The 18,130-nt window shown below is 38.2% G+C and overlaps 2 protein-coding genes and 1 pseudogene across 2 annotated transcripts; all 3 read right to left on the reverse strand.

The window, feature by feature from the left end:
- Positions 1-1,428: 1,428 nt before the first annotated feature.
- Positions 1,429-2,599, reverse strand: LOC135636188 (late embryogenesis abundant protein D-34-like; annotated as a pseudogene).
- Positions 2,600-3,083: 484 nt separating this feature from the next.
- On the reverse strand, positions 3,084-4,975 carry LOC135636186 (uncharacterized). The gene is made up of 3 exons (XM_065147805.1): positions 3,959-4,975; positions 3,426-3,578; positions 3,084-3,347 (listed from the first exon to the last, which is right to left on the reverse strand). The coding sequence occupies exons 1-3, from the start codon at positions 4,601-4,603 to the stop codon at positions 3,090-3,092; spliced, it is 1,056 nt and encodes a 351-aa protein (XP_065003877.1). The 5' UTR covers positions 4,604-4,975; the 3' UTR covers positions 3,084-3,089.
- A 128-nt stretch (positions 4,976-5,103) lies between these two features.
- LOC135636187 (uncharacterized) lies at positions 5,104-10,943 on the reverse strand. Its single transcript, XM_065147806.1, has 6 exons — positions 10,760-10,943; positions 6,857-7,012; positions 6,315-6,374; positions 6,129-6,200; positions 5,881-5,970; positions 5,104-5,352 (listed from the first exon to the last, which is right to left on the reverse strand). The coding sequence occupies exons 1-6, from the start codon at positions 10,923-10,925 to the stop codon at positions 5,282-5,284; spliced, it is 615 nt and encodes a 204-aa protein (XP_065003878.1). The 5' UTR covers positions 10,926-10,943; the 3' UTR covers positions 5,104-5,281.
- Between the last annotated feature and the right edge of the window lie 7,187 nt (positions 10,944-18,130).

Below are 18,130 nucleotides of genomic sequence, written 5' to 3' on the forward strand. Positions count from 1 at the left end.
TAATAGGTAATTGATAATAGATCGCGTATGTTGATAATAGATCGCAAATATGGAAGAATATTATATACAAATTGATTTTGAGTTTACTAACTACATTAAGTGTCCAAATAAGTTATGTTAATGCATATACATGACTTATATTTTATCAATCAGAAAACAATAATCATTGATAAGGAATATATAACCAATCCATCATCAGTTGCTACGTAAACACCATGTAAGGCACATAGGAGAAAGAGACCTAGAGAACCTGATACCTACTTGCTCGCGTAGATAGGATTCCAACGAATAGTTTGTGTTAATTACCAATTGTCTCCCTTTTGAAATATTCATAGGAATATTCCTAGAAATAATATAAGGGGTAGCTTGGATCGATTATAAATTGTCTCATCTTTGAAATATTCATAAGAATATTCTCGGGAGTCTAAGGAACAACTAACGTCTATTACAAATTGTCTCCTTGCAAAGTCTATGAAATATACTATCTTTTCAAGATCAGAAATAAAAACACACTCTCAACTTCAAATAAAGGGCACTAAAATCAAGAATTTAGGTATAGAAAAATTGAACTCAGGACTAACTTAAACATCGAAAAGACAAGCTCAAGAAACCTCTCTCGATTTCGATTTTGCATTGGTGACACTTAGGGAGAATGTATTGTCTACTTTGAATGACTTTACGCATGTGGATCATAGCCACGTCGTACTGACAATGACATCAACGATATTTTCGCTCAACAATGATAAATAATAATCATGATATATCCCCTTATATTTCTTCTTTTTATATATATTTTTTATATAAAATAATTTGAATGATACTACCTTTTTAGAGAAGTTTTCAATATGATATCCGTGTTAAAAAAAATATATTATAGTTGAATTAAAAGAAGAGAAATGTATTAGATTAGCATTAAGTGATGAAAGAATTAGTTAACGTAGCTTGCAACTTAAAAAGGAAACAAATATGTATAAAATAAAGATATTAACGAATGAGATTAGTCTTACTGACTAAGTTTTGAAAGAGTCAAACTACATTCGGCGCATTTAAAACAACTTAAGGTTATGAACTATATATAGAATTCTAACAATTGGTTGCATGGAGAAATGCAATTGACACCCACACGTTCGACATTATCAGTCTAATGCTCAATTCAATTCGAGATCTTTCATAAGGGTTAAAATTAGATTTATAAAGATACAAAATATTTCGAGGAATATTCTGCTCTTCGGCTCATGTTGACATAAGTTTGGTTCTTGCATATGTTGGCCATGGAGTAGGATGATAAGTGCGTGATCTGGATGAGAAGAGGCCCTAACGCAGCTCATGAGACTTAAGGCCCGTGCTTGCCCAATGAACTCCATATTTGATTCAGTAACCACAAAGTTTTATTGCGGCGGACAAAAAATGGGCATTCAGCGACGGATAAATAAGTCCTATTATCGGCAAGAAGGAAAAGAAATTTCCAAGATTTACGATTGGTTGATCGATTTCAATGGTCGCAGCAGCTAATAAGAGAAACCATTCGGTGGAGAACAATGATCTTATTTCGCTGGGCAACGAACGAGATCAAGGCTCTTGATAGGACCGCGCTGCGGCGGCGATGGAATCCGTTACACCGCCGGGGCACCGGCGCAACTCGGGGTTGTTCCGCATCTCCGCCCTCACCACCCGCTCGGCGTCCCTCCTCGTCGCCTCTGTCATGCGGCAGCCTCATGGATGCTTCCTGAGAACCATATATATATATATATATATATATATATATATATATATATATATATTGTTGAAGTTGAGCCTCGATCATCGGCCAGTGGTTCCTGCAACACCAAGGAACAACACGCATATGTGGTAGGGTGATCGATCGATGCTACCTGCAGGACGTCGCGCAGCTTAGTCTTGTCTTCGTCACGAGACACAGGGGCGTTGATAATGGCAGCACTCTGCGCGGCGGCTGCCATGCCGCCTCGCAAGACAGTGTTGAGCCCCATCGCGGCCGACTCGGCCGCATCGATCGCCGCGGCGTCGCTCATCTCGACCGGTTTGTCCCCCGCTGCCCTTGCTGCCGCCTCTAGCGCCTCCCCGATGGTCATCTTGTCCGTCCATGTCGATAATCCACCGAGTCCTTGTCCCCTTTCCTCACCTTGGCCGCCGCCTGCTGCGCGGCCATCTTCGGATCCAGCGTTGACCACATACTGACCCACAGCCTATCGCCCAACATGATCAGGTATGCTCTCTGTAATAGTTTCAGATAGATACGGTGATCTGCACCTACTTGGCCGGCGACAAACTTGGTCACGAGGCGTTGGCCGGTGCAGCCAGGGATCTCGGTCTGGGTGACGGACACGCACTGGTTGGCCGGGGTGGGGCTGAACTGGTTGTGGCCGATGAGGCCACGCTGCTTGTTGCGCATGGCAGCGGACTCCATGACGGAGGCGGGGCCACCCTTGGGGGTCACCCCCAGGGCCTTGTTCTCGGCGGCGTGCATCATAGCCGCGTCCCCAGGGGCGATGGCCTGGCCGGCGAGCTCCCCGGCAACGGGAAACACGTCGCCATACCTTATGGGCTGGTCGTTCGGCCTTCTTCGTTGTTCTTGGCTCATGTTGCAGGACACAGATCAGAGACTACAAACTCGGTGAGATCTGTGTGTGGTATGCACACAAGATGGATCATTGTCACGTGTTGCTCTGAGGAAGGTGGAAGGATTACTAGAACAGGAGGTCCGGCGAGGCTCTGGGAGTGGAGAAACATGTGTCGTGCCGTTGGGACTCCGGCGAAGAGGTTCCAATCTTCTGATCCATCGACAGTTGACGAGTTCTTGTCGATCAACCTCACCATTCCAATGCAGAAATATCTATTTACTTCTCATTTACGAGCACAGCGAACAGGAAATAATCAAATACTGAGTTGACCCTCGTTGAATTTGGTGATTTCCATGGGTCGTAAATGAATACGTTCTTTCTCATACATTTTGAAGCTTCAGGCTATTGTCAGCGCGACATGCTAACAAATCCAGAATCAAGATGACAATACTACAGATGAAACAAGTATAAGAACAAACAAAGATATGTTGGCATCAAACCGGGATTTTCTTAGGTTGGGGGCGTCAACTGTTCCTCTGGTCGCCAGAATGACTGCTTCCAGAGCTGCTTCGTGTTCTTCACGATTGTCGCCCTCAGTACCTCCCATGCTATTGGAATCAATCTTGGCCTCTGAAGCAAAGGATTCCTCTGGTACTCCAAGACCCAGGTGTTTGCATCCAGACGTACTGCCGATGACCTCCACTTCTCATAAATCCATGAACTGTTGTAGCTTGTTCTTGTGGTGGATGCCAGCTTCCCATCGGACCACTGATTGTAGATTCACGTTAGCTACAGAACACAAAGAAGAAGAAGAAGCTCAAACTGGGGAAGCTAATTATTTGGTACCTCAATTATGTTGCCCGATAAAAGTGTCAGTGATCGAGGAGAAGCTCCAGCTGAAAGCAGACCTGCGGTCCGTAGTGGGCTTCCCCAAACATTCACTTCCTCTGCTATTGATTTGTACACCACACATCTCCATTGGAAGAAGAAATTGCCACCCTGCAACTAAAATCTTGTTACTAAAACATACCCAGCGATAATAAGGTTAAACGAGAAACAATGGGATGTGTAAATTTTGAGCTGCGTCAGGCTTCTAATGTTAAACATCAAAAGAACAGTAACATTGCTTTATTGGAGTAGTGATTTGCCATCAGAGCTTCACAAGTCTGCAATAGTGCAGCGTTGTCACTTCAATCAAAAGAACACAAGAAAGGAACCAAAATCCTTTAGTATTATGGTATGTTGAATTATTTAGAGGACAATTAAATGAACAAAGTTCTGAATTATGAAAAGTAAGTTTGCAAGGGATTCATATCCAAGAAAGAAAGAGATGTAAAAGTAGATAGAAGAAAACAAGATTCAAGAATATGAGAGAATACCGGATTCATTTCCCAGAAAGAATCAACAGAACTGCAATTGGAAGCTCTTCCTCCTACCAATTTCTCCATCCTCTGCTGCAAAAGCTGCAATATCCCCTTCAAATCATTTCTGAGTACTCGGCATTCCTCCCCAGCCCGAGATACCACCTCCGGCGTGAGCTTAGAGCCGAAATCTTTCATAATTACTGCTGATAAACCCATGTCGGCCGCCCACAGCAAGAACAAGCCAACAAGAATCCTGACCGCCCGGCAGCTGAGGCCCCAAGATTCCTCCTTCTTGGCGACTGCCTTCGCTGCCGGCCTAGATCTTGTCCAAGACTCGATAACCGGCGTCGAAGGAGGGGTAACAGTGGATCCTGTCTCCGGCGACGTCGGAGGGCTCCCGGCAACGAACGGTGACGGCGTTGGCCTGGAGACGGAGAGCTTCGTGACGGACGTCCGGATTGAGCCGCCGGAAGGGATGAGGTCGCGGGTGGCGTCGATGCTGGCGAGGCAGATGTCGCAGTGGCAGTTGGTGTCCTTGCGGCAGCCGGGGAAGTAGCTGCTGTCGCTGCCGCGTCTCTCCGAGCGGTCTCGAGCAGCGGAGACCGCCGGTCGGATCCTCGACGATGCTGTTTCCGGGGTTAGCGTCACCAGAGCCTTCATCGGTGTCCTCGCTCTTTCCTCTTCTTCTTCTTCTTCTTCTTCTTCTTCTCTAGAGGGGCGCTGTTCTTCTTGAGTTCTTTAATTGGGAGAAGGACGCGGTGGCAGTATTTGAAATTTAAATTCCACCAACGGTAACCGAGCACGAGGGTTTCTTGGTAGCTATACAAGTGGTCACGTGACCAAACGGCCAACATCTTCTATTGAAGCTGTCACCTGGAATTGGTCGTATAAGAAAGCGAATTTTTTGGATTTAAGATTAGTATATAATTTTTTGGATTTAAGGTGTATAATTTAAATATAAAGAATTAACAGAAAAAAAGACCGACTTTGCATGAAGATATATGTGATTTTATTAGAAAATCTTAAGATGCTCTCTCTAAGCCAATCCATGCCTTCATGTCACCGTAGGGCGGTACATATGCCATCATCTCAAACCTGTGAGAGAAGAATGCATTGCAGACAAACATTTTTGCCCTCTAATATCTGACCTCTTTATCATATTCAAACCCTTGGCTATATTTCTCCTTAAAAGGAAAGCTTTCCAAGTGTCTAAAAATTCACTTCAGGAGTGTATGAATGTCCTATAAAAGTGGGAGATATTGAATATCTCCAAATATATCATTATATTTCAATACACTAGCTATAAGTAATTGTATGTTCACTGAGAGAGATTGCAATTTACGGAGCTGCAGGTCCAGATGCACCTTCGGGAGATGCTGCCGGTGGACTCCCTTCTCCGCCAGAGCTCGCTGCAGAACATCAACATTGAGCTAATTAGAAGATGTGCAAGCTGGTGAGTACATTGGGCTTTATTTTGTAGCATAGATAAACATGAATTAACTGTGTCTACAAATAAAATCTATGTTAGCAAGAAGCAGAGTCTGTGTTGTGTGCCCCGGAGGTACCGAGGAAGCTAGATCTAGACAATCACATGTCCCTGACCTTTGCTAAAGCCCTCCTCTCAAATGAACATTGTAGATCTAGATTTTGACAATAGTAGATACAATCTTTACTAGTATGGTACAAGCCTATAAATATAGAATCATAACTTGAATTATATATCTTTTAAATGCTATCAACAGCCACATTTTACTTATTAGAAAGCAAACAAGCTTATTGAGATTATGAGATAGAACATTGATCAAAGCAAAATATTTATTGTAACTGGGCAATAGCATAGCAAAAGGGACATTAACAAGATATCAATGGATGAAATAAATTTACTGTTCCAATATTAGAACCAATGAAAGACAGCAGAAAAAGAAACTAGGAGTTACGTGAGTCCTTTGAATGGTTCTCAGCTGGTGGTGTCTTGACATCCGATTCATTGTCTATTGTACCATCTCGGCAATCAGCACATTCATCCGCTAAAGACATAACAAAAGGCTATGATTATACAAGTATATTCTTTAACATATTCCATTTTTGAAGCAAAGTGAAAAGCCTTAACCATTTCCACATGATTGTAGAAGGCTCGGAAAGTCACCACTTTATGTTTTCACCTTTTAGAACTTCGAAGACATACCTTTTCCTTCGACCAAACTTCTGGATGCAAATTCGAGAGTGCTTCTTGGTAACCTTGCCATTCGAGACATGTCTACATAACATGATATGTACCATTAGGTATTTATAAATATGCTGGTAAGATCGATAAAGCATTGAAGGTCACCACTTCATTTTTTTGCATTTCAAAGGAAAATCAGATGCATACCTTCCTTTCGGTGTGAACTTGTGGCTGCAAATTTGAGATCTCCTCCTGGTGACCTTGCCACTCCAGACATATATACAGAGCAAGACATGTATTATTAGGTATTTACATAAATTCACCACTTCCTTTTTTCACTTTAAAGGAACATCAGAGACATATATTCCTTTTAAATTCAACTTGTGGATGCAAATTTGAGAGCTTTCTTGGTAACCTTGCCATTCTAGACATGTATGAATAGGCATTTACAAATGTGCTGGTAATATCAATAGAAGATTCTCAATGGTTCAGGAAAACAAGTGTAATGAGAACCTAAAATGGTATAAATAATGAGTCGCTTGTTTTTTATGGGGTTTCACAAACAATTTACAGCTTAGCTAACTTTCTTTAGGAATATATACAAAAACCACATTTAGTTATCAGAACCAAATATCATCACACATCTAGTTGAAGCATGAAACAGTTTCTAAAAAAGAACATATTGGAAAATGTAGTTCATAACTGAAGCAACACCAAAGAAATGGTAAGATTAGGGATCGATTGGTTACAGTAGGGACGACTGATATTGGTGTCGGCAATCCCAGAAGCGACCATAAGCTGAGGAGATTGGACTACTCCAACCTCAGTGCTGAGGCAGCAATTAATGCCTCGCAGCTTGTGGCAGCAGAAGTACTGCAGTGCCGAAGGGGTCTGACCAGTGTAACCTACATAGCAGAGATGAATTGTCATATGCTGTTTAGTTTAGTTTAGGTTAAATTTTCATTTGAAATACAGAAGATGGTAAGTAGCAACAAGGTTAGTTGGTATATTTGATGAAATTTAAATTGCAATCTCAAATTTTGTATGGGCAAAGCTCTCAATTAGCATTATTTTCAAAAGCAGAGTTTTCCCATATATTTCTCTCTGTATTGTGATTCCTTTTTCTTTTTCTTTCCTTATCAAATTGTATTCATTGGTTCACTTTCCTTAACTATATGACATTAGTGAAATCATGAAGTCAATTGAAATCTATGTAACTAAGAAATCAAAATTAGAGGATAAATATTCAAACTAGATAAATTTAACTTTCACTTAACTTGAAATTCAACTTCTTAATATTCTTCCAAATAGTACTCATAATTTTATTTAATTGTATTCTTAATTATCTCATTATACTTAAAGTAATCAAATTCAGACAACCTTCTATCAGGAAGGAAAGGAATAAGCAACCATGTCACTTATCAAAACCTGGAATACACATTCCCCATTCAGTTTGGAAAATTAATATAAAAGGAAACCTTAGATTGTTCAACTAAGTAAAAAGGTAAAAAATAAGAGGGCTTTTCCCCATTAAAAGACCATTACTCAACATATACAATGAGTGAAATTGGTATTAACAGTAATATTTTCTATGTTGTCTTTTTAGAAGACATTAGTGAAAAGTACGGCTATAAATTATGATAAACATAAAATTCTGAAACATTAGGATTCCTCTATTCTGAAATGAGAGCATTAGTTTAAACATTCCAATGTATTTTTTTTTTAATTTTGACAACTGATTTATATCCATGATTTCTGTGCAAAGAAGATGTTATTTACTTAATATGGACTATATTCTTATTCATTTATAATAAAAAATTAAGCCCCATCAGAAGCAATAAAATGAAAGATATTGAAAACCTGCATGCAATCTCAAAATGAAGACTCCTCTGCTTTTCTATGTTCCCAATTGATAGTTGAGTGGTAACCAGCAAATGAATTTTTAAATTTAGAAACCACAAAATACAGAAATAATGCTTAAATTTTAATTTTCCATAGGCATTTCTTAGTGACTACTTTTTCCCTTATTTGCTCTTGATTAATGTTTTTCTTCTTTGATGTTTTAAAGGTCATTACTCATTACTTTTTGCAACAGTTAGTATCAGGTGAATACAATGTAAGGAAAATCATGTCACCATTAACATGATTGAAGATGGCCTTGGCATTAGAAACATACAAATTTCCAAGTTTGAGTTGCAGGTTATGCTTAACAAGCAATATTTAAGTCAATAGAGTGGCATTCGGACTATGGTATGGTTTTGCCCTGGTGTTTTGAAATTCCTACTAAGATTAGCTGGTGTTGGAGACTATTTTTAAATTCGATGAAAGAACTTATGTCTAGATTTAAAAATCAATCAATGTTAGTTACTACAAAATGAAAAGCAATTTACGATTTAGATACTGTTCAAAGTAACACTATTGCATCAAAAATTTTCTTCTGAACAAGCATGTGTCTATCTCAGTACAATGTGAATCCTCCATCATTGTTCTTGAACATTTAAAGATGATTTTGACTGAAAATTTGTCACATTGTGCTTTTGCTTAGGAAATATTAGCAAAGACTAACAACAGATACAGAATATCAAAACTAATGATTGGGGAAATCTTAATAATGGCAAAATCCATATACTTAATCAGAATTAGAAGTACGCCTTAAATTGTCAAGGTAATAGTAATCAAACTATCTTCAGATTGAAGTCTTTGACAAAATAATATATAAGAAAAAGTAAAGAGAAGGATCAGAATGAATCTGAAGGTGCAATTCATTGTTCTAAGGTGTATTCCTCGTTTTTGATCAAGAACACCATCCCAAGATAAAATCGGGGATTTCTGTCTCTGTGCACATGAAGATGTATGATGAGGATGCCGATCCATCACCATCAATAGAAAACAAAATAAAATACATAAATGAATAGTAAGCAGGAAACACAAGATTACAATTCCTAACAAGCAGAGAAAGAGAAGAAAAATGCAACAGAGGCTATCAATGAGAGCATGGGAAGTCATGTCCATTCATGATATGTCCTACATTCATCCATGACATGAGAACGTGGGACTGTGAGGAGCAAGGGGTCTCCACATACCTAAGGACTCTATCTAGGTAATGTGATAAGAAATAATTACTTTTAATCAAAGAAATAAAACAAAAAAAATTGATTTTTTTTTTATTAACAAGATAAGGTAACAATCACTTTACTTTTTTTACTTTAAGGGAACATCAGAGATATGTCATCTTTTTGAACTGAACCTGTGGATGCAGCTCTGAGAGATGGTGACTCTTCCACTATAAACATATCTAAGTGTGGCAAATATTGCAATTTAAATGACACTTGAATTCTGAGCAGGCAAAGATCTCAGTTAACATTACTCTAAAACAGACCTTCGCTTATCCCTTATCTCTTTCTTCTCTGTTTTTGTATTTCCTTTTCTCCGTCTTCTTCTACTTCCTTCATCCCTTTCTCCATTCAAACAGACCAGAGGACAAGAATTCCTTCGATATATACCCCACATCTTCTCATGAAAATCTGAGGCAACACGCCTCTTCACAGAAAATATGCAAACCACAAATGAAACAGAGCATGCCCTGATAAAAACTGCTAAAGAATCAAAAGTATAGCTCTTAATTGTCCAGACTACATAGACAAATCAGCAAGAGTCGGCAACACTAGTCATGTCCATAGCGTCCACGAACAACAGATTGACTCAGGAAGAGGCTCACTTACCGCCACTTCGATCATCGGCGGCTGCGTTAGTGAGGCCAGAGATAACCTTGAGCTGCGGAGGTTGGGCTTCGGAAGCCGAGGTGCCATCAGAGGGGCGAAGCGGGCAGCAAAAGTCGGTCGGCGACGGAAACAATTCTCCGGAGATATGTCTTCCGCAACAAGAGTTGAGGAACAGGATTGTAGTTAGGATTAGAGGGAACATCAGATAAACCAAGGCAGATTTATCCATGGGTTACCAAGGACGTATGAGGAAGGGAGGAGGAGAGGCTGAGAGGAAACGCAGAGTGCAACGAGCAGAGTGCAACGAGGATGAGTTCCATCGACAATGTTTCGACGCATTACATTAGGGTACGGCCACACGGTGGGCCCCTGATGAAATCTTTGACCGACAGAATGTAGAACGCAGCGTGCGACCGAGGAGAGCAGACACCTTAATTTACAAACGCACCCCCTCCATAACAATGGTGTATTATGAGCAATTGTTGTCGTCTCCATATGATCTGATAATTATTTTATATCGAACGACAACAACTCATAATGTTCATCGACTACATAAATCTTTTTTGATTCAAGGTAAAAAAATAAATAAATATCTTTAATTAGTTAAAATTATATCCTTCCTTTATAAATATGTGCTTATTAATGGTGTGACAAAGTTGGGTGTTTATCGCCTTGAGAACAGACACGGTGACTCGGCCTTCGGGCCTTAGCCCAACCAATAGAACCTCTAGCTTGCCTTTGGTTTGTCTTTTTCTCCTCATTTTGGAGAAATACATGAGCTGCGCCTTAGACTGAGGGAGCACCAAATTCGCAGTGATCGAAAGCAAGTTATATGGAGAAAGCGAGAGAGCACCGAACACATCGGGATAAGAAGAATGCTAGAAAATCAAAATCATTTTCCTTGATCGCTCAAATTATAGAGATGCATACCAGCAGGAACTAATAGCAGCAAAGGCCACATCGAAGGCGAATCCTTGCAATGACGACGGCAGGTGTCGTTGGCTCCCGCAATCTGTAAAGACTGGGCCTTTCCGGCCGTAAGAGGCGACCACCGCGAAGAGCAGAAGGAAATGCGAGAAACAGGTGGGTGGCCCATACGCGCGGGGCGGCGCGAGGAGTGGCTTAGAAGCCTCTGTAGGCGATTACCAAAACTGGGCTTTTCTAGCTCGGTTGTGCGGTGGCGTGGGCATGTGACAGCAAAAGTATGCGTTGACCTGAGACACGACGCCAAAAGAATCTCTTGGCTCGTGAAGCCAAAAAGCCTCACAGGAAGCTTTGCTGGAACAATCTTTGATTCCCCTCTACGAATTCTCTTTCAATGTTCAATTGCTTGATCTTTTTGTTATAGAAGATCGATTACAAATTCATTTTTTCAGTAGTTAACACCATGGTAACTACTAACTCGATGAGGGAAAAAACAGATGAATTCATAGCCTAATTTCCATTTTTCTATGGAGTCTGATTCAATGAGAACGAAGTGATTTCGTAACTCTCGATCCAGACCTATAACTATAGTCAACAAAAGGTCGAGTTATAATGAGCTAAATATATATTATCACTTAAAATTTTTATAAAATTTAGTATTATCATCTTTAAACTTAAAATTTAGTCAACAAAAGGTCGAGTTATAATGAGTTATAATGAGCTAAATATATACATTTAGTATTAAGGTCTTTAAACTTAAAAAATTATATTAAGATCACTCTAATTATAAAAGTAAAATATTTAATCCTGTTTACTCTAACGTTATTAGTTTTACCGATTGAAGATACAACGCGTATAGAAATTGTTGGTGAACTTTACATTATGGTCGAGGAGTGCTGCTTGGTTTGGATCTGGATGTCCAAGGAGGTGCCCACGAAGACTTTAGGTCGGTCGTCGGATCGGGTTGAGCGGAGTAGGTTGTCGTTTGCTTCCTCGTTGTTGGGCCTTGCACACAGGTCGAAGTCGGGGGGATGTATTCCCGACCCGACATCTTCGAAGGTCAAGTTAGTGGTGTTGGATCTCACTCAAAGTCCTCTCCTAAGTTGTTCAGAAAAAAAAGCCTCCCTTGGCGTAGCCAGGTGGTTGGCTCTTATATCTATGCACGAGGGTTAATCATACAGGGTTTGCTTAATGGTTGTCGATCCCTACAAGCGATCAGCCCATACCTTCTGTGCGGTCGATGTTTGCATTAGGGTGGCTTTGTACTCGACGACGTTGTCCCAAGTTTTCGAGGTCAGCTTTGTACCTGGCGGCACCGTCCCAAGCTTCTGGTGTCGACTTTGTATTTAGCGATGACGTTTCAGGTTCCCAAGGTCAGCCTTGTACTTGATGGTGCTGCCACAGGTTCCTCGGTTGGGGTTGTACCCAACGACCCTTGCCCGATCGTGAAAAGGAGGTTGAGATGGTGGGGCCTGGTTGGTTGTCGTTCGCCATGGATGTTGTTGTAACAGGTATGCCAAAATATATCATATCAGAAATGATATGAAAGTAATAAAAAATATAATTTTAATATCTTAATTATATTTTTTTGTTATGCTCTAAGACTTTTTAGTCAATTGTTGTGATGTTAGTGGATTGTAGTACTATTGGGAGTCGTGTGTGGTTATTACGGTGATGATTGGTTTTGTCGATGTCCAATAGTAGTAATTGAGGTGGAAACAATGACTACAGCGATAATGACAATTTGATGACGATAGTGATAGATCTCAAAAATGTGAGGAGGAAGAGGAAAGATAATGACGATGGGAGGCAATGAAAGAAAAGGAAAAGGGCGAGCATAATGGTGTCACAAGAGATAGCATCGTCATGACCATCATCCTTGTGTCACTATCATCCTCCAAGGTAAGAGGAGGAAGAGGAGAGAAAGTGGCAGCGACGCCATCTCCGACTTCTTGTCGAGGGAAGAGGAGGGAGAGCAGCTATCTCTTCTTTCTCACCTCATCTCTCGTTACTGTTCTTCATTCTCTTTCTCCTCCCCCCTAATGAAACCATAGAAGCTGGAGATAACATCTTCATTGCTTTCCCTTCTCTTGCGGTTATCTTCTCACCTTTTATCTCATCTTATGCTATCTCTCTTTCTCTTCCTCCTTCTGCTCCCCTATAGTAAGCTGGAAGTCGGAGATAACATCGTCATTGCTCTCCCCCCTCTTTCTGCTCCCCCAAGAAGTCGAAGATAGCATCATACGACCTCCTTCTCCTCCATCACGAGATGATAGTACATAGTTTCCTCTTTATATGTTAAGTCATAACACCTCATATTTCTTCTTATTTTTCTGTCTTTCGCGGTCTTAAAACAAATCTACTTTTTTTTTCATTTCCTTCTCTCATTTTTATCTGTTAAGGAATGCTTTTAACTTGATCAAAGGAGGATGGACAGCATATTCCTGATAGAAATTAAGCGAAGAAGATAGAAAGATAGAAATTGTAGAAGAAACTATGAAATGTATAAGATATAATTGCCTAATACATTTTGATAGTGAGTTCTTGACAGCCATTTATACACACTCAGTAGGGAGGTTATACACATTCAGCATGGAGGATTTTTCTAACTGCTGAGAGATTTCCTCAACTGCCTTGAGGAAATCTTATCTGCTTATCATGCCCCCGCAAGATTGAGCTTCCATCAAGGATGCCGATCTTGGACCGATGAGATGAAAATAGTTTACGGGCGAGAGGCTTTGTGAGTGAGTCGGCTAGTTGATCTGCTGTATGTACATGAGAAACTCGGAGTTGATGTCTGGCAACTTGATCTCGCACAAAATGGAAGTCGATGGCTATGTGTTTCATGCGGGAATGGAACACTGGATTGGCACATAAATAAGTAGCTCCAATATTATCACAATATATTGTAGGAATAACCGTGGAGTTGACGTTGAGTTCCTTGAGCAAATTTGTGACCCAATTGAGTTCAGCAGCGGCGGTGGCGACGACACGGTATTCAGCTTCAGTTGTAGATCGTGCAACCGTCTTTTGTTTTTTAGAACTCCAACTGATTGGAGTAGCTCCAAGGAAGACAATGTATCCGGACGTAGATGTTCTATCATCAAAGTTCCCTGCCCAATCAGCATCAGCAAAGGCATGGAGATGGAGTGAAATATTTTTGCGAAGAAAAATGCCATGATTAAGAGTCCCTTTAAGATACCGCAAAATTCGTTTGACCGCAGACCAATGCGTAGTAGATGGTCGATGCATGAATTGCGATAACTTATTGACGGCAAATGAAATATCTGGACGGGTGAGAGCCAAGTACTTTAAGGAGCCAAGGACTTGTCGATACTGAGTCGAATCTGTAGCAGGACTTCCATCACATAATTTAAGTGATTCACTGGTAGAGAGAGGAGTTGTAACCTCTTTCGCATCCTGCATGTTTGCCTTTGATAATAAATCTTGAATATACTTTCTTTGTGACAGGAAGAGACCTGAAGATGTAAATGTTGCTTCCACTCCCAGAAAGTAGCTTAAAGTTCTTAGATCTTTGAGGGAGAATCGATCGGCCAAGTGCTTTAGAAATGCCTGAGTCTTCAAAGGATCATTTCCTGTGACAATAATATCATCCACATATACTAAAAGATATATTATACTTCCATTGTGTTGGCAAATGAATAACAAAGTATCAGACTTTGAATTGATGAAGCCAATTGAAGTCAAAAACGAGCCAAGCTCGTTATACCAAGCGATGGGATGGGTCACCGAGATGATCGATATTAGCCGGTCCATCACTAGTTTTTTTCTGGCGGAAAAGCGAGCAGGGAAGGGCAATTCGGGATGCGTGCATTACTACCCATGCTTTTTACCTCGAAGCTTCCTTTCGGGATGGCAGTGAACGGAGCTGTGGCAAGTCGAAGTGTTCATCCCATCGGTCATTCTCACGTTCGCAAAAGAGATTCAACTACTGTACGAACTTTCTATGTTTGTTTGCAATCCGTCATAAAAATCATGATTATATTATCATTATATATATAATTTAAATATGAAAAATTAAAATTAATAGATAAAATTTTCGATGTATAATTTTTGATATAATTTTAAAATTTTGTTTTATATATATATATATATATATATATATATATATATATTATAATCAAACCAAAATTTATAAAAATATTATACTTGTTTAAAATTCTACGATAATTCAACTTATCAGACCTGTGAGATAAGAGGTTGACTATTTTCTATCCAAGAGCTCTGCGTTTAAAATATAGACCCACACAGGTGAATGACGGAGACTTAACGCAGCAGCAAACTGATATACGTAGTCATTTCAATTCTGGTCGATTTTCTTAAAAAATATTTATATTTTGAGTTTTCGTAATTGGTATTTTTTAAATAGTTTTTTATTTTAAAATTATCTATAATATCCCTAATTTTTTTTATCTACTTTTCATTAATTTTGAATTATTATAATATTTTTATTTGACTAATTTATAATATTTTTATTAAGATATTAAAAATATTATAACTGACATCGTATTATGTTTTTTTTGTTGTGATTGCTCGTAGAATCATATATTTAGGCAGATTACTATTGATGTCATGTCCTATATTTATTTAAAAAAAATTATTTTAATATTCATAATTTTTAAAAGATCATTTTTTATCTTTAAATTTAAATCTCTATCTTTATAATATTATATATATTTTATTAAAAAATTATATATTCTTAATAGGGCTAAGTGAGGAAAATGTCTCTCCACCCAAGTTTCAAATCTATTATAAAATAATAAATTATTCTGAAAATAAATATAATAAAAAATACATCATCAACAACACATGTTATATTTTAAAAAAATCATAAAGATAATTTTTATTATTCATAAATATATATAAATATTAATAATTTAATATTAAATAATAACATATCGATTTATTATGAAACTCATATATTAAAAAAATAATAATAATTTTATGTAATAAATAAAATCATACATCAGTTATATGCAATATATCTCGATGACATACATAACGGTTAGATAACAAAGGTATATATCACACATGATGGTGTACTTTCTCAATAGTAGAGAGAGAACTCATATCACACTCCCAATAGTGAATCGAACGATATACTTTACTCGCTTAAGTGCGGATATATTCTTCCCAACAACGAATAGAGGAATCGTCTAACTATCATGTTGATGGTCTATTAATCCTTGAAGGGAATCGTCCTATCTACCCTCAGCATGAATACATAGTCAACTATGATTATTCATTCATTTATGAATCTATGAAGTAGTATGGTAAGATATTATGAAGGACTATGTTTCATCTATGATTTGCTAGCTCATAGCTCATTTCATAAGTTGTATTTTCAATGTGGACCACTCAACATAGTCATATATATTACATAATGACAATCACATTAATATTATCAACTTAATAAAAAAATAATAAATAATTATGAATATTTTTCTAATGTCACATTCAAATAAAACTTTAAAGATCATCAAATAATAAAGACAAAACATTAATATCTCAATAGTCCTCAATTAACTAGAACCCTAATTAGAATAGTCTAATTGATTTAAATCAAACTCAATTCAATTAGGACATAACCGAACCAATCTCAAATCCTTATAGAATGATCTAGAATTACTATAGACTGGTTTAATTTAGATTTAATTAATTTTAATTAGGTTAAGTGGACTTAAACTGATTAAGTTAGTCTAGAATCACTTTAAACTAACTTGAACCAATCAAATTTATCTGATTTAGTCGACTAACAAGCTTAAACTAATAGAGGAAGATAAAATTAAACTATGTCATATAGTACTATTCCAGATCGAACCGATCCACTTAAACCTTGGATGGGTCACGTGCACATGTTTGTTCGAGATAATAGGTTGGTTAAGATATAATGAACTAGATAGAGGAATGATAACATATTTAAAGCCGATCACATAGCAGGGTGGGCCTAGTTTTGTAGGGTCATGCTTGGCTCGTGGGTTGGATCAAACCTGTTTAATTCAGTCAACTAATGAGCTTAAACTAATAAAGAAAGAAAAAAATTAGAATTATTGCATAGTGCTAGCTTAGATTGAATCAACTCACCTGAGTCTTAGATGGGTCATGTGCGTCATATATGATAATTCGAGGTAATAAGTTAGGCTGAGATATAATGGACTAGATAGAGGGGTGACGATGTCTTTAGTGCTAGTTGTATAATTGAACGAGCCCAGTTTTATGAGTTGGGCTGAGTCTTACCATATTGAATGAGGCTACACTTGGCTTACAAGTTAGATCATGCTTAATCATATAAATTGAATTATACCTTAGTTATATGAGCTGAGTTATATATATATATATATATATATATATATATATATATATATATATATATATATATATATATATATTGGTATCACTTCTCACTTCTCTTTTTTACACTTAGGCATCACTGCTTTTAGAAAAATTTCTAAATACTAAGAAGAGGTGACTCTATACTAAGAGAGATTTACACTTTTTTTCACAAATATTATTTCCCCCTTTTTCAACTCAATTTCGTGCTCTACTAAGCAGAAATTACATCGGTATTTATAGACCTCATATGGTTTAAAAAATAGAGCCAAAAAAGATCTCATCTAAGATTTTCCGGGTCCTAGTGGTACCACCTCCTATGCTAGGTGGTACCATCGCCTGCAGTACTAACACTGGATGGTACCACCACTCTGTCTGATGGTACCATCGCTTGACATAGTCTTGAAGATTGTGTCTGGGTGATACTATTGCTAGACCCCACTACAAGACATTGAATGAGCCAAACAACATGTCCGATTCAACCCTAATTCAGGCCCAATTAATTCCTAATCAAGTTGGTATGGTTACACCTAAAACAAACTCAATTAGACTTAACTAACTCGATCTAGACACATGATTACAAGCATGAATCTTATGTTGTTCAGCATGTCATTGGTTTATTCGGCGCTTCGTTCGGTCAATTTGGCGCATCGTCCTCTCTTGTGGTGTATTGCCCAATTGATATGTTGACCTCCATAATATCCGATCTCTTTGGTGGAATGTCCGATTCATCTGGCTCGATGTCCGAACTCATGGCATGAAGCATTCTGTCGATACATCAACCGATCCTTCGACTCGACATCAAATCTTCTAACATGTTTCGCTCTGACCAGATTCCTCCTGCTTTAATTGATTTGTCTTTCTTTTATCGAAGTTAGACTTACGTTACTCAAAATACAGATTAGATCATAAACTTATCAATTAATTTTATAATCAAAATATGAAATTCAATATATATATATATATATATATATATATATATATTCAGTTTGGGTTTAAGTTATTTTTTGTGTTTCACATACACAT

This window comes from Musa acuminata, chromosome BXJ3-4, assembly GCF_036884655.1.
Source record: "Musa acuminata AAA Group cultivar baxijiao chromosome BXJ3-4, Cavendish_Baxijiao_AAA, whole genome shotgun sequence".
NCBI classification, from domain to species: Eukaryota; Viridiplantae; Streptophyta; class Magnoliopsida; order Zingiberales; family Musaceae; genus Musa; species Musa acuminata.